The following is a 20,777-nucleotide window of genomic DNA, read 5'->3' as shown; positions in this document are numbered from 1 at the left end:
ACCAATCAAATAAGCTCTAAATTTTTCCAATGCATATACTATGGCTAGTAATTCCTTTTCAGTTGTTGCGTAATTAACTTGTGCTTTATTAAGCACCTTACTAGCATAGTGTATGGCATGGAAAACTTTATCGCTTCTTTGTCCTAACACCGCACCAACTGCATAATCGCTAGCATCACACATGAGTTCAAAATCAAGGTTCCAGTTTGGTGCTAAGATTATTGGTGCGGTGACCAACTTTTCTTTCAAATCTAAGAAAGCTTTAAGACATGACTCATCAAAAAGAAAAGGCGTACCTTTGTTGAGCAAATTGCTCAATGGCTTTGCGATCTTTGAAAAATCTTGTATGAATCTCCGGTAGAAACCGGCATGTCCTAGAAAGCTTCTTATCCCTTTAATGTTAGTTGGAGGTGGCAGTTTCTCAATAACCTCCACCTTGGCTTTGTCCACCTCTAACCCTTCAGAAGAAATCTTGTGACCAAGTACTATACCCTCAGTGACCATAAAATTGCATTTTTCCCAGTTGAGCACTAGGTTTGTCTCCACGCATCTCCCCAAAACTACATCAAGGTGTTTTAAACACAATTCAAAAGATGATCCATAAACAGAAAAATCATCCATGAACACCTCAATGCATTCTTCTATCAAGTCCGAAAATATAGCTTGCATACACCGTTGAAATGTGGCCGGTGCGTTACATAACCCAAAAGGCATTCTTCGGTAAGCAAAGATGCCAAAAGGACACGTAAATGTTGTCTTCTCATGATCTGCCGGATTTACTGAAATTTGGTTATACCCTGAATATCCGTCCAAGAAACAGTAGAAGTTTTTGCCGGCGAGCCTCTCCAACATTTGGTCCATGAAGGGTAGTGGGAAATGATCTTTCCTTGTTGCTTGGTTCAACCTTCTATAGTCGATACACATCCTCCACCCGGTCACTGTTCTTGTCGGAATCAACTCATTTTTATCATTTTTTATCACCGTCATTCCGCCTTTCTTGGGGACCACTTGTACCGGACTCACCCATGCACTATCAGATATAGGATAAATCATTCCGGCTTCCAATAGTTTGACAACCTCTTTCCGGACCACCTCTTTCATTGATGGATTCAGACGCCTCTGAGGTTGCGCAACTGGTTTGAAATTTTCCTCCATCATGATTTTATGCATGCAATAGGCCGGACTAATACCCTTCAAGTCGGATAACACCCACCCTATTGCACCTTTGTTCTTCTTCAATACTTGAATCAACTTGTCTTCCTCTTGCGTGGACAATGTGTTGCTTATAATCACTGGTTTAGTACACTCGTCTCCAAGAAACACATACTTCAAGTGTGACGGAAGCATTTTCAACTCTAACTTTTGCTCTTCTGTTTTCTTCTTTGTATCCAAGTCTTCCGTTAATTCTTCTTGATAGGCCAGCTCACCACAAGATTCTAGCTCATGCAACATTGCTTCGATCTCTCGTTCCTCATTGTCGGTTAACACGTTGTATGCTCCGATAAGGGATCTTTCTAGAGGATTAGAGATGTGAATTTGGTTCGCGACCTCCACTACTTCCTCTTCAATTGCATCGATTCGGAAAGAATCATGCTTATCGGTTGGATGCTTCATAGCTTCGAAAAGATTAAAAGTCACCTCTTCATCTTGCACTCTCACCTTCATTAGCCCATCATCTATGTCGATCATCATCCGAGCTGTTTTCATAAAAGGTCTTCCAAGAATTAGGGGCACATCACGGTCCTCATCCATCTCTACTATTACAAAGTCCACCGGAAACAAAAATTTGTCCACTTTCACAAGCATGTCTTGAGCGATTCCGTATGGTGAGGTGGTAGACTTGTCGGCTAGTTGTAGAGTCATTCTCGTCGATTTAATCTCAACATTCCCCAATCTTCTTACAATGGAGAGGGGGATTAAATTTATACTAGAACCCAAGTCAATCAAACCATTTCCAACGTATGTGCTTCCAATGGTTACCGGTAGAACAACACGGCCCGGATCGGACTCCTTCCTTGGGAGAGTCTTTTGGATGATGGCGCTACACCGTGCATCAAGCAATATGGTCTCATCTTCCACGTGTCGCCTTTTCTTGGTAAGAATGTCCTTCATGAATTTAGCATACCGTGGCATTTGTTCTAATGCATCAGCAAATGGAATGTTGATTTGGAGTTGCTTGAAGATGTCCATGAACCGTGCATAATGCCTAGCATTGTCCTTCCTTGATGGAGCATGTGGATAGGGTAGATGTTGAGTTGGAATGACGCTCACCCCTTTCTCAGATTTCTTTTTCTTCTTTGATTCAACATCCTTTTTCCCCTCTAAATCAATCTGCTGATCAGTTGGCAAAACCTGCTCTTTTCGCGGCGCGAAGGTGGTTCGCGGCGCGAACTGAGCATTTCCAAAAGCATTTTCCCTTTCACCAACCATGTCTTCTTCTTCCAGCATACCATCCATATTGTTCTCTTCTACAATCTCTTCACCTTTTTCACTTATCAACTCTTTACCGCTCCTCGTGACAATTGTTTTACAATGTTCCTTTGGATTCGGCTGAGTGTTAGCAGAAAAGGAAGATCCTGCGTTTTGTTCCGAAAGTTGCTTCGCAAGTTGACCTACTTGATTTTCCACATTTTTAATGGCTGCTTCGTTACTCTTCTGATCTGCCATGGAAGCTTGAATGAATTGTTGAAGAGTGTCTTCTAGCTTGGAATTTCCTCCTTGCGACTACTGTCCTTGAGAATTAGGATGTTGGTAAGGACTTTGCTGCTGAAAATTTTGATTGTTGAACCTTGACGGTTGATATCCTTGATTGTTTCTTGGTTGGTAGCCTTGATTGTTAGGCTGTTGTCTTTGATAGCTCTGATTTTGATTGTTCACATAACTCACTTCTTCTTGGGGTGGAGGACAAAAACCAGTAGGGTGATCCCCTTGACATAATTCGCAACATGCTACTTGATGCTGAACTTGAAACCCTTGAATCTCTTTCATTTGCTGTGGAAGCTTGGCCATTTGTTGAGTGAGAAGCTCCACTTGTTGAGAGAGTAGCTTGTTTTGAGCAAGGATGGCATCATTGGTATTTAACTCAAGAACTCCCGGCTTACGTTGTGAAGGGCTACGATCATGTTGACCTTGATGATCATTGAGGGCCATCCTTTCAATAATGACTTTAGCTTCTTTCGCAGTTTTTGACATAAGCGAGCCACCCGCGGTGGCGTCCAGAAGTGTCTTGTGAGTTGATTGGAGTCCATTTAGAAAAATATGGATTTGAGTGAGCTCATCAAAACCATGTCCCTTGCATTTTCTCAACATTGATTTGAATCTTTCCCAAGCTTCATTTAGAGACTCGTTGCCTCCTTGAGTGAACACCGCAATAGCCGTTTTGGCTTCCATGAATCGGGATTGAGGGAAGTATCGTTCTAAGAACTTTTCTTCTAACAAATTCCAATCCGTCATCACTCTCGGTGCTTGATCAAGGTACCACTCTTTTGCCTTTCCCACTAAGGAGTGTGGGAACATCCTCTTGAATAGTGCCTCTTCTCCCGTTTCATCTATTCCCGTAGAACCCGCAATCTCATAAAATTTGATGAGATGGGTATACGGATCTTCATGATCCATTCCGGTGAATGGATTTGCATAGAGAAGTTGGAGGATTCCGGTCTTCATCTCCGTATTTCTTCCTCCACGGGCAAATTGAGCATTTCTTCTTGAACTATTGGCAGACATTTCGGTACGATTGTCATCCGCCATGTTTTCGTCACAAGCCTCTACTACCACTTCTTCGATTGGAACAAGTGCGGAAGTAGATGCTTCTTCTCTCCGGTTCCTCTCTTCGGCTAGTTTCCTTCTTCTTCGTGTTTTGCTATTGAGCTTCCGAAGTGTTCTTTCAATTTCAGGATCGAATTGAAGTTGCTCTTCGGTGACTTTTCCTCGCATGCACTAGAATCTACAACACTGACAAACCAAGTGAAACAAAAGAGGGATAGTAATAATTGTAACACAACTTAAAACAAAGAATTATTGCAATGCTTGTAATATCGACACCAATCCCCGGCAACGGCGCCAATTTGTTGAGAAGTATACATTCGGCAAATATTTTTATATCGTATCCGCAGAGATTGGTTGATATTACCGCCGTTCTATAATCCAAATGTTATAAGTTTAGAAAGTAACACGGTTGTTTTGTTTGTAAAATTATCTTGTGAGTAAATGTTAATAAAAACTGTAAAATGGTTTTAGTCAAGTATAAAAGCTTGGCAAGATTGGAGTTCACTATTTCAAATGCTTAAGATTCCTTATGATAAATAAATAGATTCAAGATTATTGATGATGTTCAAGTATCCTCTCAAAGTCATTTATGTCTAAATGATATTGTGATAATCACTATATTGATCCTTAGACGATCTCTCCACCTAACTATCAATATAGCAATCTTTAATGTTTAATACCAAAGAAGAATAATGAATAAATCTATCTCTACAACTTACTCACTACTTGAAAATCTGTTTTATGTCAAGACTCAAATAACCTCTCTCGACAACTACTCAAATCTGGTTTTCAACTTAGGGCAAAAACAGTATTCAATACATCAACAATCTTTATCATATATAAATCAAATAGAATACATAAACATATAAGAATAGCTACTACCTCCAATATTGACAAAGGGGAGTTTAGCTCCTCATCATCATTGTTCAAAGCAGAAAGTTAAAGAAGAAAAACTCTGTTTTTCTCTCTTACAAAAAGCTCTCAATATCAATGTGTGTATGATAATAGTGTATGCCCTAGAATAATGTATTTTTATCACAAAAAGGTTGACATTTCCCTAATTGGTCATTGTCATCTAAAGCAGGAAAGCAATTCCCAGGCAGACATCAAAATGGCAATAAACTTTTTCTGCAAGACAGCACTTTTGACCCTCAGTCAGCTTGCTGGATTCGCAGCCTTCGCGGCGCGAAGGTAGTTCGCGCCGCGAACTATTGCTTCTCCAGCTTCCTTGTTTGGCAAGCTTCCTCCAAAGTGTGGTGTTGCAATCCAAAGCCTTGTTAACCAAAAATTCTACAAAAACTAACAAATATGTGAAATAACTATTCAAAACAAAATAAATTAAACCTAATTGCATTTATACAAAATAGTGAGAATAAAAGTGTGTAATTACATCAAAACTTGGTAAAAGGGACCAATAAAATGATATAAAAAGTAGTACTAATTGGTCCCTAACAACACCCTTGTGTTAGTATAAATCTAGTGAAAGAGTTGTGTTAAGACCCAAAGTATTTTAGTAAACTACCAAGAAGGCTAACATGATTCAAGAAAAGGTGAGGACGTCGGAAAGCCGACAAAAAAGTTATAACGATAAGCGAAGAAAAGCCATCAAATTTTAGAAAGGAGATCATGTGTTCTATAGAATAACTCCAATGAATGAGGTTGGTTGGGAATTGAAGTCTCAAAAGCTTACTCCTCCTCTTATTGGTCCTTATCAGATTCTTAGAAGAGTTAGCGAAGTCGCCTACCAAGTTGCATTACCCATATCTTTTTCAAGTCTCCATAGTGTCTTTCATATCTCTCAACTTTTTAAGTATATTCTTGTCTATTGCATGTGATTCAGCCAAATGATGTGAAAATAAGGCATAACTTAACTTATGAAATACCACCCTTGTTAATGGAAGATCGAAATGTGAAACACTCAAGAGGAAAGAAGATTCCTTTGGTTAAGGTCTTATGGGGCAAAAAAGTGGACGGTAGCGTGACATGGGAGCTAGAAAGCCAAATGAAGGAGTCTTATCCAAGCTTATCAATTTCTGGTAAACTTTCGAGGATGAAAATTCAATAAGCGGGGGAGAGTTGTAACACACTAGATTTTTATTCCAATTTTACCTCTATTAATAATTTTCTTTTAGTGTGTTTTCATGATTTTTATTATTATTAGTTTTATTATTATTATTGTTATTGTTTATTATTATTATTATTATTATTATTATTATTATTGTTGTTGTTGTTGTTGTTGTGTTTTAAAAGGAAAAAAATGTTGTTATTACTATTATTAAGGTTATTATTATTATTATTATTATTATTATTATTATTGTTATTATTATTAATTGGAATTTATATAATTAATTAAATTTATTTGAATTAATTAGAAAATAATTACAATTTAGAAGAGTTAGTGGAAGAAAAAAGTTGGAAAGGGGTCAAAGGAATAAAAATATGATTTTTTATTAATAGGAACATGAGTGAGTAGATCTTTAGGGACATGAGGTTATGAGAGTCATTCTCATGACAAAACCCTACTAAGTCATTTATTTGTAATTGTGAGAAGTATAAGTTGCTTCATTTTAGAATTTGAATGTCAATCAGTGTTTATATCGGTTGTGAAAGCAAAGTAAAAAAAATGCCAATCATGTATCGAAAGATAATGATTCGACATTCGAACGTAATTACTAAACAACTGAGTTCGAGGCACCAGTGACAAGGCGACTTGATCTCAGTTGAGAAAAAAATCAAGAATATGGTGTCGCGTGACAAGGCATATGCTTTTGATTGATACACATAGTTGTGCCTAAAACACATTTGTATGTGCGAGCCACAAAAGTCCGTGTCACAAATTTTTATCTAATTTTTCTATAAAAGTAACTTATAACTTCTCGCAATTCGAACATGAATAGTCTTAGGGGTGAGTTTTGAAGGATGGTCATAATCCCATTCCTACTTTTTATTATTTCTTATTTTTAATTTCAATCTGCAATCAAATAAATCAATTTTGATCACTTTAGATAAACACATTTGAAGTAAGCATTGGTAATCACATATCTCTCTATGGGATCGATTATTTTTACTCATTGACACAACCATGCATTTTTGGTTCACACACATTCTAAAAGAAAGTAAAACATAAATGGACGCATGATGAACAACATGTGATAATATCTCATTAACTTCAATACCTTCCTTTTGATCAAAGCCTTTAATGACTAGTCGTGCTTTGTATCTTCGATTGTCATCCCCGGGAATGCCATCTTTCTTCTTAAGATCCATCTACACCTTAATGATAGTTTTTCTTTAGGAAGCTCTGATTCAAGTTTGATTATTATTTTTATGAAGACTCTCGGTTTCTTCATTCATAGCCACTAGCCACTTGGAAGACTCAACGTAAGAAACAACCGCAATATAGCTAGCAGTAACCTCAACAATCAGTTACCTCTTGTGCAATAGATAATGCATAAGCAACTAAATCTCAGGCAATGTAATAATCATCTCCTTATTGTTGAATAGGAGAAGTGATACTAAAATCACGATCATTATTAACACAATGATCATCCATGCTAAATTCATTTATACATGAATATGGGACATCGATAGTAGGAGGTTCAGGCTTCACAAAAAACTCCACCTTCTCGTTAGTACCCTGTAGATTACATGTACTAGTAAAAGAAGACAAGAAAGAATGTTTTCTAGAAGATAATAATGCATCCTCATTAAAAGTCACATATCTAATAATAATTAACTTTTATGATTTTGAGCCAGAGCACCACAAAAGATACCCTTTTGACTTATATGCATAACCAAGAAATATGCGTTCAACTCTTTGAGGAAAATGCATATAAGAATATCTTAGACTACTAATCTTCTCTTTTTTTATTGCTTGTGGATTTGAAAAAGAGAAGATTAGTAGTCCAAGATATCTTTCGTTGTTTCCAGTTTCTCACACATGCCTTCATCCTCCACCAATTTGTGCCCCCTCTTTGAGTGTGTGAGCTCCCAAATTTTCTTATTTTAGGGTAACATCTAAATTTTGTTGGTGTAAGCCGTAGAGGCCAATACTTTTGATACTTGTATCGAATTATTTATTAATAATAAAAGGCATTTTCTTTATTATGGGTGATTAATAAAGTCCCTGGAATAGATAGTCCGTTTAATGTATTAAGTGTGACTTAATCATGAGAGCACATTAAACATAAGGACACTATTCTTAAAGTATCCGTAGTCGAGCTTTAGTGTGAAGTGGGATAACATTAAAGCATTAAGACTATTATGTTTGTAGACTGATGATCACATCTCATGGATCATGGATAAAGAGTTATCAAGTCTTAAACATAGGTATGAATATTAGTAGTAATATTTATACCGGATTGACCCGCTATGAGAATACTATATAGAAAGTTATGCAAAGTGTCATAAGTTATTCTCATGGTGATAATAGTGTATACCACTCTTCGACCTGAAACCACTATGGATCCTAGATGTAGAGTCGAGTGCTTTATTGCTGATCCAACATTGTCCGTAACTGGATAACCATAAAGACAATTGATGGGTACTCCACAAAGCATGTTGAGGGACATGAGTGTCCTAGACGAAATTTGCCCATCCTGCGTAACAGGATAAATGTCTATGGGCCCAATATTGAACTGGACAAGGATGACACGGTCTATACCTTGTGTTCAATATAGACATAAGGGCAAAGGGGTAATTATACACATAATTATTATCACAGGAGGTTTTGTCAGATCACATGACATTTTCGTGTCTTGGGTAGCAGTGATGTGTTGCTAGATACCGCTCACTGTTTATTATGTTAAATGCGTGATTTAATATAATTGCCAACGTCGCGAAAACCTACAGGGTCACACACAAAGGACGGATTGATGAGAGATAGAGTAACTAAGGAACATCGTAAGGTATGGTGTACTTAAGTGGAATACGAAATATGGTAAGGTACCAAATACTTAAGTGATTTTGGCATACTATGAGATATGAGCCAAAATACACTTAAGTGGGCTTTTTAGCTTGAAGCCCACACAAGTGGTTCTATAAATAGAACCCCTTGGGTAGAAGCATTGTCACTCCACTCAGACTCAACTCAAGTGAAGACTTGGAATTTTGTTTCCCTCTCTCTCTCACTCAAAGCCTTCATTCGTACCAGCTAGCACTGAGATTGAAGGAACCCGTTCGTGTGGACTGAGTAGAGACGTTGTCATCGTTCAACGTTCGTGATCGCTCCGTGGATTTGTATCCAAGGTTTTGTCGTTACAAGAGATCTGCACCAAAGGTTTGAATCGCCACAAGAGGTAACGATTCTATCACTGATCATGCCCATTCGTAAGGATCACTAAATGGAGAAAATTTTAAATTCCGCTGCGCCTTAGATGGCAATTCTTCTACAGTGGTATCAGAGCCACTTACGAAACCATGAATCTGATAACTGTTTTTGTTCTGTATTAATATGATTAAATACAGAATGAATCAAAGATTAAATTGAGATCGATCAAGTCATATATGTGATATATGTAATCCTGATGCAAAATACATTATATATGATATAGTGTTCTCGTTTCGTTCATTCAAACATTCAATGATTATTTTCCTTTGAGCGATCAATGGTCATTTGCTTCTTGATCCGACATTAGTATGGTGAAGCAATGACGTGTTGATCAATCATACTGAATCAACAATCAAGATGTGTTTGACGGTCTGAAATTGGTGCATCAGGGTTAGTGACGGCACAAGAGTTGTGTTGTCAGAGAGTTATGCGATTGGGGTTGTAACTGCACAAGAGTTGTGCTTTCTAAACACTTTTCCGAACAGTGTTAACCGGTTAACGCATATGGTTAACCGGTTAACGCAATACGAAATAAAAATTTTAAGGTTATCAAACAGTGTTAACCGGTTAACGCATTTGGTTAACCGGTTAACGCAAGACGGAAAACAGTTTTCCAAGAGACTTTCAAACAGTGTTAACCGGTTAACGCATTTGGTTAATCGATTAACGCGAGGCAGAAAACAATTTTTTGAACAGATTTCAAACAGTGTTAACCGGTTAAGGCATATGGTTAACTGGTTAATGCAAGGCAAAATTCACCCGTTCGGCTAACTCAGTGCTTTAAAAGTATCAAGTGTTGATGCGAAAAGCGACATTGATTTTAAATGAATTGTTCATTAAAATGTTGTGATCGGTCGTAGGGATTTAATTTGATTTTAATTAATTAAAGGAATTAATAATAATAATAAAGTGTTTATTATTGTCTTGTGGTGATCGGTTATAGCCTTAGTCTTCCTTTATTTTGTTTTGGGTTTTAAAATACGACCTGCGTGTCGTGCCTCTCTCTTAATCTCCCAAATGTAACTTCTTTTCTCATCTCACTCCCTCGTATGTAAAACGAGTTTCTTTTATGTAATGTAATGATATGAAGAAAGAAAAGAAGTCAGTGCCAAAGGAGGACAACCTTGAAGATCTTGCTTGGAGAAGCTTAGATCGTTGTTAGGTTAGCTTAGGTTCTCTCATTGGCTTGGGAGAACAATTGCACTAGGGGCCATAACTGTTTCATTATGTTTGTATGTATGTTGATGCATGTGAATGTATGTTGATGCATGTGAGAGACGGTTTATATGATAAACAAGCCGATGAGATCAGAAAAATTGCAATTCCCTCAAAATAAATATTAAGTTTATGCTTTCCAAGTTTTAACACTCATCAAGACTAGTATCGAATAATGTAGGTTTCGCCTACGCGAGGTGCATGTTCTATATTAGTAAGGTGCGATGGGATAATTGTAATATCCAACTGTTAAAACAATGGGTCAAACTTAACTAAAAACATTATAATAAGATTATATATATGTTTAGAAGCAAGAGTTGGGAATGATCCATATGATGGATTGGAATAAGGAGTTATTCACCCAACTGAAATTTTTGAGAGTTGTATGAGATACAATTGGAAGGAGTTTCTACCTAAATAACATAGTTTTGTGTAATCCGCCTACGCGGACTTAGAACAAAGTGAAATATAGATCTCGACCCACTAGAAAATCTTCCAACGGGAATTTCCGAATCAAATGATGAGGGTCATTTGTTTTGAATAAAATAGTGGGAGCATGTTTAATTAAAGGCCTAATAAATATGTCAATGATACTTATATTTTCATTAATCCTTATGTAGATAACCATGACAACAAACACCTCTAACAACATATTACGATCAAACCTTGAGAAGAAAAAATTGTCTGGGACAAATTTTCTGGATTGGTACCGAAACATGAGGATTGTCCTCAAACATGATAAAGGGAAAGGCAAGGAAGTTGCCAAACCCAAACCCACTATTGCTGCTTTCAAGCCTAGTGGAAGCATAGAAAAAGAAGGCACCTGCTTCCATTTTGGTAAGACCGCACACTGGAAGAGGAACTGCCCAAAGTACCTGGAAGATAGGAAGAATGAAGTAGAGACTCCAACTTCAGGTATTTTTGTTATTGAAATTAATTTATCTACTTCTGTATCATGGGTATTAGATACTGGATGCGGTTCTCACATTTGTACAAATGTGCATGGACTAAAAAGGAGTAGAGATTTGGCAAAAGGTGAAGTCGACCTACGAGTTGGCAATGGAGCAAAGGTTGTTGCCTTAGCCGTAGGAACTTATGATTTGACTTTACCTAGCGGTTTAATAATTCAGTTAGAGAACTGTTATTATGTACCAGCAATTAGCAGGAATATTATTTCCGTTTCTTGTTTGGACAAGTTCGGTTTTTCATTCATAATAAAGAACAACTGTTGTTCAATTTATTTGAATGATATATTCTATGCTACTGCTCAAATGAACAATGGATTATATGTCCTTGATCTTGAAATGCCAGTTTATAACATTAATACTAAAAGGATGAAACCTAATGAGTTAAATCCAACTCACCTTTGGCATTGTCGATTAGGCCACATAAATGAGAAACGCATTTCCAAACTCCATAAAGATGGACTGTTGGACTCTTTTGATTATGAATCATATGAGACATGCAAATCTTGTTTAATTGGAAAGATGACAAAGTCTCCATTCACAGGAAAAGGTGAAAGAGCTAATGATCTTTTGGCCCTCATACATACTGATGTATGTGGACCACTGAACATACCATCCAGAGGAGGTTTTCAGTACTTCATCACATTCACTGATGATTTCAGTAGATATGGTTATGTGTATTTAATGAAACACAAATCAGAGTCCTTTGAAAAGTTCAAGGAATTCAAGAATGAAGTACAAAACCAACTAGGTAAGAATATTAAAACTCTTCGATCAGATCGAGGTGGTGAGTATTTAAGCCTAGAGTTTGATGACCATCTGAAAGAGTGTGGGATCCTATCCCAACTCACTCCTCCTGGAACACCCCAATGGAATGGTGTATCTGAGAGAAGAAATCGAACCCTGTTGGACATGGTCCGATCCATGATGAGTCACGCCGATCTTCCAAACTCCTTTTGGGGACATGCGTTGTTGACAACAGCTTACACACTTAACCGTGTTCCATCCAAAAGGGTTGAGAAGACACCATATGAGATATGGAGTGGTGAAAAACCACATATGTCTTACATGAAGATTTGGGGTTGCGAAGTTTATGTGAAACGACAAATTTCAACTAAGCTTGAGCCCAAATCTGACAAATGCTTATTTGTGGGGTATCCTAAAGAAACAAGAGGGTATTACTTCTACAATCCTTCTGAGGGCAAAGTGTTTGTCGCTCGAACTGGAGTTTTCCTAGAAAAGGATTTTATTTCCAAAGGAACCAGTGGGAAGAAAGTAGAGCTTGAAGAAATTCAAGAATCACAAAGCATCGATACACCTATGGAGGAATTAGAGCAGGAAACACAAGTGGTTGTGGAAAAGCAACCTGCTCAAGTAGAACAAGACCAGCGTAGGTCAAGCAGGATACGTCACCTACCTGAGAGATATGGATATCTCATAACAAATCAAGGTGATGTATTACTCATGGATCAAGATGAGCCTGTGACCTACCAAGAGGCCATAACTGGTCCCGAGTCTGAGAAGTGGCTAGAAGCCATGAAATCTGAAATGGATTCCATGTACGCAAACCAAGTTTGGACCTTGGTAGAGCCTCCTGTAGGATTTAACCCTATAGGATGCAAGTGGGTCTTCAAAAAGAAGACTGACATGGATGGTAAGGTACATACCTATAAAGCAAGACTGGTTGCAAAAGGATATAAACAAATTCATGGGGTTGACTATGATGAAACCTTTTCACCAGTTGCAATGCTTAAATCTGTTCGGATTTTACTTGCTATCGCTGCATATCATGATTATGAAATATGGCCGATGGATGTCAAAACTTCTTTCCTTAACGGGAATCTTCTTGAGGATGTGTACATGACACAACCTGAAGGATTTGACATACCAGAAGAAGCCCAAAAGATATGTAAGCTACAAAGATCAATCTATGGATTGAAGCAAGCTTCCAGAAGCTGGAATCTTCGTTTTGATGAAACAGTAAAACAATATGGATTCATCAAGAACGAAGATGAGCCTTGTGTCTACAAGAAGGTTAGTGGGAGCATGATCGTTTTCCTGGTATTATATGTAGATAAAATATTACTCATTGGAAACGATGTCCCTACCCTGCAACAAGTAAAGTCTTGGTTGGGGAAATGCTTTTCTATGAAGGACCTAGGTGAAGTAGCCTATATATTAGAAATCAGAATCTATAGAGATAGATCGCAAAAACTGCTTGGCCTAAGTCAGAGTACATACATAGACAAAGTGCTGAGACACTTTAATATGCATGATTCCAAGAAAGATTCATACCTATGTAACATAGCCTGTGTCTATCAAAAACACAATCCCCTTCAACTAAGGAAGAAAGGGATCGCATGAATAAGATTCCATATGCATCTGCAATAGGATCTATCATGTATGCCATGTTATGTACTCAACCAGATGTCTCGTATGCTTTAAGTGCAACGAGTAGGTACCAATTCTGATCCTGGTGATGCCCATTGGGTAGCTGTCAAGAATATCCTTAAGTACTTGAGAAGGACTAAGGACTCATTCTTGATATATGGAGGTCAGGAAGAATTGGCTGTAATTGGTTAAACCGACGCTAGCTTCCAGACAAATAAGGATGACTTTAGATCGCAATCTGGTTATGTGTTTTGCTTGAACGGTGGGGCTGTGAGCTGGAAAAGTTCAAAGCAAGATACAGTTGTTGATTCTACAACCGAGGCCGAGTATATTGCTGCCTCAAGTGCAGCAAAGGAAGCTGTTTAGATCAGGAAGTTCATTAGTGAACTTGGCATAGTCCCTAGCGTTGTGGATCCCATTGGTCTCTATTGTGATAACAATGGTGCTATCGCACAAGCTAAGGAGCCTAGATCTCACCAAGGATCCAAACACATACTTAGGCGTTATCATCTCATTCGAGGGATAATAGATAGAGGAGATGTGAAAATATGTAAAGTACCTACACTTGACAATATTGCTGACCCACTGACAAAGCCTCTTGCGCAGCAGAAGCATGATGGGCATACTAGATCAATGGGCATAAGGGGTATGCCTGATTGGCTCTAGTGCTAGTGGGAGATTGTTGGTGTAAGCCCTAGAGGCCAATACTTTTAGTACTTGTATCGAATTATTTATTTATAATAAAAGGAATTTTCTTTATTATGGTTGATTAATAAAGTCCCTGGAATAGATAGTCCGTTTAATGTATTAAGTGTGACTTAATCATGAGAGCACATTAAACATAAGGACACTATTCTTAAAGTATCCGTAGTCGAGCTTTAGTGTGAAGTGGGATAACATTAAAGCATTAAGACTATTATGTTTGTAGACTGATGATCACATCTCATGGATCATGGATAAAGAGTTATCAAGTCTTAAACATAGGTATGAATATTAGTAGTAATATTTATACCGGATTGACCCGCTATGAGAATACTATATAGAAAGTTATGCAAAGTGTCATAAGTTATTCTCATGGTGATAATAGTGTATACCACTCTTCGACCTGAAACCACTATGGATCCTAGATGTAGAGTCGAGTGCTTTATTGTTGATCCAACATTGTCCGTAACTGGATAACCATAAAGACAATTGATGGGTACTCCACAAAGCATGCTGAGGGACATGAGTGTCCTAGATGGAATTTGCCCATCCTGCATAACAGGATAAATGTCTATGGGCCCAATATTGAACTGAACAAGGATGACATGGTATATACCTTGTGTTCAATATAGACATAAGGGCAAAGGGGTAATTATACACATAATTATTATCACAGGAGGTTTTGTCATATCACATGACATTTTCGTGTCTTGGGTAGCAGTGATGTGTTGCTAGATACCGCTCACTGTTTATTATGTTAAATGCGTGATTTAATATAATTGCCAACGTCGCGAAAACCTACAGGGTCACACACAAAGGACGGATTGATGAGAGATAGAGTAACTAAGGAACATCGTAAGGTACGGTGCACTTAAGTGGAATACAAAATATGGTAATGTACCAAATACTTAAGTGATTTTGGCATACTATGAGATATGAGCCAAAATACACTTAAGTGGGCTTTTTAGCTTGAAGCCCACACAAGTGGTTCTATAAATAGAACCCCTTGGGTAGAAGCATTGTCACTCCACTCAGACTCAACTCAAGTGAAGACTTGGAATTTTGTTTCCCTCTCTCTCTCACTCAAAGCCTTCATTCGTACCAGCTAGCACTGAGATTGAAGGAACCCGTTCGTGTGGACTGAGTAGAGACGTTGTCATCGTTCAACGTTCGTGATCGCTCCGTGGATTTGTATCCAAGGTTTTGATCGTTACAAGAGATCTGCACCAAAGGTTTGAATCGCCACAAGAGGTAACGATTCTATCACTGATCATGCCCATTCGTAAGGATCACTAAATGGAGAAATTTTTAAATTCCGCTGCGCCTTGGATGACAATTCTCCTACAAATTCCCCTTTATTTAAATCTTGATTTATTTATTAGGATTTCTAGAGAAGAAGGTCATGAGATTTAATGGGGGAGATTGTTGATGATTTAATGGCTTATTACTCACACGTTTTAGTAAAAATACTAGACTTGACTTTGAAGTTGCCTTGCGTTTCTATTTGTCATCACTTCTTTCACATGTTAATAGGATCCCTTATAATGAAGGACATAAAACTTGAAATCTAGAAAGCCAACGATATGGGTATACCAAGAAACCCTAGATAATGCCTCTACTTTTGTTTATAAGGGAGGCCTAGACCATGCCTTCGCGACAAAGGGACCTTCTAAACATTGAGGAGTGATTCTCCCGAAAAAAGACAAAAGGATACTGAGAAAATACAACATGTGTATCGTTCCCCTTCATGAATTCTTATTCTCCTTGAAAGGTATTCATATTACCTTCAACGATTTCGAGGTCAATGTGTTTAAAAATTTATTAATCACTCCTTCGCAATTGCATATGGTGAGTTGGGCTTGCATCAAGGTCTGATGGTACTAGTGTGAATACAAAAAGGGTGTGTTGATCACTCTGCTCTTATTACATCTCTTTAAATCTTAAAGCATATCTATTGATTCGACATAGGGTCAAGGTCTGATATCTCTATGGTAGTGTACTAAGATGTTTGAGGTCGACTCGGAGAGCGTGAAACACTTTAAAGATAAGTACTTATTGGTTACTCCCCTCAAAGAGGTGGCTCATGAGACCATGTGTATCATAGATCCTAGGCCTCTATACCAATGTTTGGATATGTTCTCCAAGTTATTGTGCTAAGGTCATTTCTTGGAGGGTTCTGTTGAACAAGTGACTCTAAGCATAAGAGCGCGGGGGGAGGGGGGGTGCGGAAGGGGGTGAATTAATGTATTCAAAATTCGTGATTAAATTCTAGTTGGCTTTTTTACTTAAGAAGCAAATTATGTTAGAATTTTTAAGATCAAAAAAGTGGAAAGTAAATTCTAGTTGGTTTTTTTACTTAAGAAGTAAAATTTCTAAGCATAAGAGTGGAAAGTAAAAGCAGTAAAATGAATAGTAGAAAGTAAAATGTAAGGGTTAAAGAGATGACATCGGAGATTTGTCCAGGTTCGGCCAAACGTTGGCCTAATCTTATCCCCACTAACCTTTGATACAAGTGAATCTAGAGATTTTTCATTGACTTATCCCCAGCCAAAAGTGAGATTTTCCATGGGTTGAACTCACAAACCGAATAGAGATTTTATAAGTTTATCTAAATAACCAAACATAACTTTTCCAAAATAAGTTCTATAACCAAACATATGTTTTTAAATGGTTTATCTCAAGAACCAAACTCAATTATTCAGGAGTATTACACTCTTCAAAATAATAACAAAGGCACAACACCAGTACAACTCTTTCCTTACAAGAAATTTTCACTCACAAGGCACTACAACAACTTTGGTGAAAAGAAAATATTTAGGGAGAGAGAGAGAGAAGAATTAGAGAAATCTAAAATTCTGGTGTAAAATGAAGAGTGGAGGCGCCTCTTTTATATAGGAGAAGAATTTGCATAAATAGGAAACGATCTATAGGCCAATTAACTCACCTAATTGATTAAATCCTAAGTCTAATGGATTAGGTACTTTAAATAACCAATTATGTGTGCCTGATATGTAAACTATTGATAGAGAGTCGTTGACAATCATTAAGAGGCTATCATAATCGATTATATAATCAATTTTGATTTATGTAATCCATTAGCCTTAAAATCTAATTGATTAGGTAGTTCAAAAATTTCTTCTAATCGAGTTGACCTAATCAACTTACTAAGGCTTAAAAACATATTTAGGTGTTTTGTTAGTAGAAATGAGGGTTTTGAAAATAATTTAAGTGTGTGTGCGCGAGTGTCCTTAGTATCTTAAGAGTTACTCTTATACTTTCACAAGACTTTGGTTACTCAAACATACACGACCATAAGAGCTTTCATATTCCTTTCTTTCATAACTCTAAGGCTTTCAGGTTCCTTTTCTAGCTACACCGATCATGTAAGCACTTCAATGAAACCTTAAGTATTTTACTCTGAGGCTTTCATGTTCCTTTTCCAGCTACACCGATCATGTAGACAATGAAACCTTAAGTCTCCTACTTGATGAGGCTTTCAGGTTCCTTTTCTAGCTACACCGATCATGTAAGCACTCCAGTTCCCAACCAACCTCATTCATTGGAGTTGAGAATAACTCCAATGAATGAGGTTGGTTGGGAATTGAAGTCTCAAAAGCTTACTCCTCCTCTTATTGGTCCTTATCAGATTCTTAGAAGAGTTAGCGAAGTCGCCTACCAAGTTGCATTACCCATATCTTTTTCAAGTCTCCATAGTGTCTTTCATATCTCTCAACTTTTTAAGTATATTCTTGTCTATTGCATGTGATTCAGCCAAATGATGTGAAAATAAGGCATAACTTAACTTATGAAATACCACCCTTGTTAATTGAAGATCGAAATGTGAAACACTCAAGAGGAAAGGAGATTCCTTTGGTTAAGGTCTTATGGGGCAAAAAAGTGGACGGTAGCGTGACGTGGGAGCTAGAAAGCCAAATGAAGGAGTCCTATCCAAGCTTATCAATTTCTGGTAAACTTTCGAGGATGAAAATTCAATAAGCGGGGGAGAGTTGTAACACACTAGATTTTTATTCCAATTTTACCTCTATTAATAATTTGCTTTTAGTGTGATTTCATGATTTTTATTATTATTAGTTTTATTATTATTATTGTTATTATTTATTATTATTATTATTATTATTATTATTACTATTATTATTATTGTTGTTGTTGTTGTTGTGTTTTAAAAGGAAAAAAATAATCTTGTTATTACTATTATTAAGGTTATTATTATTATTATTATTATTATTATTATTATTATTAATTGGAATTTATATAATTAATTAAATTTATTTGAATTAATTAGAAAATAATTACAATTTAGAAGAGTTAGTGGAAGAAAAAAGTTGGAAAGGGGTCAAAGGAATAAAAATATGATATTTTATTAATAGGAACATGAGTGAGTAGATATTTAGGGACATGGGGTTATGAGAGTCATTCTCATGACAAAACCCTACTAAGTCATTTATTTTTAACTGTGAGAAGTGTAAGTTGCTTCATTTTAGAATTTGAATGGCAATCAGTGTTTATATCGGTTGGGAAAGCAAAGTAAAAAAAATGCCAATCATGTATCGAAAGATAATGATTCGACATCCGAACGTAATTACTAAACAACTGAGTTCGAGGCGCCACTGACAAGGCGACTTGATCTCAGTTGAGAAAAAAATCAAGAATATGGTGTCACGTGACAAGGCATATGCTTTTGATTGATACACATAGTTGTGCCTAAAACACATTTGTATGTGCGAGCCACAAAAGTCCGTGTCACAAATTTTTATCTAATTTTTCTATAAAAGTAACTTATAACTTCTCGCAATTCGAACATGAATAGTCTTAGGGGTGAGTTTTGAAGGATGGTCATAATCCCATTCCTACTTTTTATTATTTCTTATTTTTAATTTCAATCTGCAATCAAATAAATCAATTTTGATCACTTTAGATAAACACATTTGAAGTAAGCAATGGTAATCACATATCTCTCTATGGGATCGATTATTTTTACTCATTGACACAACCATGCATTTTTGGTTCACACACATTCTAAAAGAAAGTAAAACATAAATGGACGCATGATGAACAACATGTGATAATATCTCATTAACTTCAGTACCTTCCTTTTGATCAAAGCCTTTAATGACTAGTCGTGCTTTGTATCTTCGATTGTCATCCCCGGGAATGCCATCTTTCTTCTTAAGATCCATCTACACCTTAATGATAGTTTTTCTTTAGGAAGCTCTGATTCAAGTTTGATTATTATTTTTATGAAGACTCTCGGTTTCTTCATTCATAGCCACTAGCCACTTGGAAAACTCAACGTAAGAAACAACCGCAATATAGCTAGCAGTAACCTCAACAATCATTTACCTCTTGTGCAATAGATAATGCATAAGTAACTAAATCTCAGGCAATGTAATAATCATCTCCTTATTGTTGAATAGGAGAAGCGATACTAAAATCACGATCATTATTAACACAATGATCATCCATGCTAAATTCATTTATACATGAATATGGGACATCGATAGTAGGAGGTTCAGGCTTCACAAAAAACTCCACCTTCTCGCTAGTACCCTGTAGATTACATGTACTAGTAGAAGAAGACAAGAAAGAATGTTTTCTAGAAGATAATAATGCATCCTCATTAAAAGTCACATCTCTAATAATAATTAACTTTTATGATTTTGAGCCAGAGCACCACAAAAGATACCCTTTTGACTTATATGCATAACCAAGAAATATGCGTTCAACTCTTTGAGGAAAATGCATATAAGAATATCTTAGACTACTAATGTTCTCTTTTTCTATTGCTTGTGGATTTGAAAAAGAGAAGATTAGTAGTCCAATATATCTTCCGTTGTTTCCAGTTTCTCACACGTGCCTTCATCCTCCACCAATTTGTGCCCCCTCTTTGAGTGTGTGAGCTCCCAAATTTTCTTATTTTAGGGTAACATCTAAATTCCCCTTTATTTAAATATTGATTTATTTATTAGGATTTCTAGAGAAGAAGGTCATGAGATTTGATGGAGGAGATTGTTGATGATTTAATGGCTTATTACTCACACGTTTTAGTAAAAATACTAGACTTGACTTTGAAGTTGCCTTGCGTTTCTATTTGTCATCACTTCTTTCACATGTTAATAGGATCCCTTATAATGAAGGACATCAAACTTGAAATCTAGAAAGCCAACGATATGGGTATACCAAGAAACCCTTGATAATGCCTCTACTTTTGTTTATAAGGGAGGTCTAGACCATGCCTTCGCGACAAAGGGACCTTCTAAACATTGAGGAGTGATTCTCCCGAAAAAAGACAAAAGGATATTGAGAAAATACAACAGGTGTATCGTTCCCGTTCATGAATTCTTATTCTCCTTGAAAGGTATTCACATTACCTTCAATGATTTCGAGGTCAA

The 20,777-nt window shown here is 36.8% G+C and overlaps 1 protein-coding gene across 1 annotated transcript; it reads left to right on the top strand.

Annotated features, from left to right (window-relative positions):
- The first annotated feature begins 17,854 nt into the window (after positions 1-17,854).
- On the top strand, positions 17,855-18,363 carry LOC127129878 (uncharacterized). Its single transcript, XM_051058990.1, has 2 exons — positions 17,855-18,025; positions 18,139-18,363. Exons 1-2 carry the CDS (start codon positions 17,855-17,857, stop codon positions 18,361-18,363), a joined length of 396 nt encoding a protein of 131 aa, XP_050914947.1.
- The last annotated feature ends 2,414 nt before the right edge of the window (positions 18,364-20,777 follow it).

Source organism: Lathyrus oleraceus, chromosome 3, assembly GCF_024323335.1.
Source record: "Lathyrus oleraceus cultivar Zhongwan6 chromosome 3, CAAS_Psat_ZW6_1.0, whole genome shotgun sequence".
Lineage (NCBI taxonomy): Eukaryota > Viridiplantae > Streptophyta > Magnoliopsida > Fabales > Fabaceae > Lathyrus > Lathyrus oleraceus.
The sequence above is the reverse complement of the archived record's forward strand: the minus strand, read 5'-3'. Positions and strand labels throughout refer to the sequence as shown.

What these genes read in the sequence shown, in the direction of transcription:
- LOC127129878 (XM_051058990.1), top strand. Translation starts at nt 17,855, where the DNA reads ATGAGGCTTTCAGGTTCCTTTTCTAGCTACACCGATCATGTAAGCACT. An exon ending in CTTATCAGATTCTTAGAAGA is followed by an intron (nt 18,026 to 18,138) that starts GTTAGCGAAGTC and finishes CATGTGATTCAG; the next exon opens with CCAAATGATGTGAAAATAAG.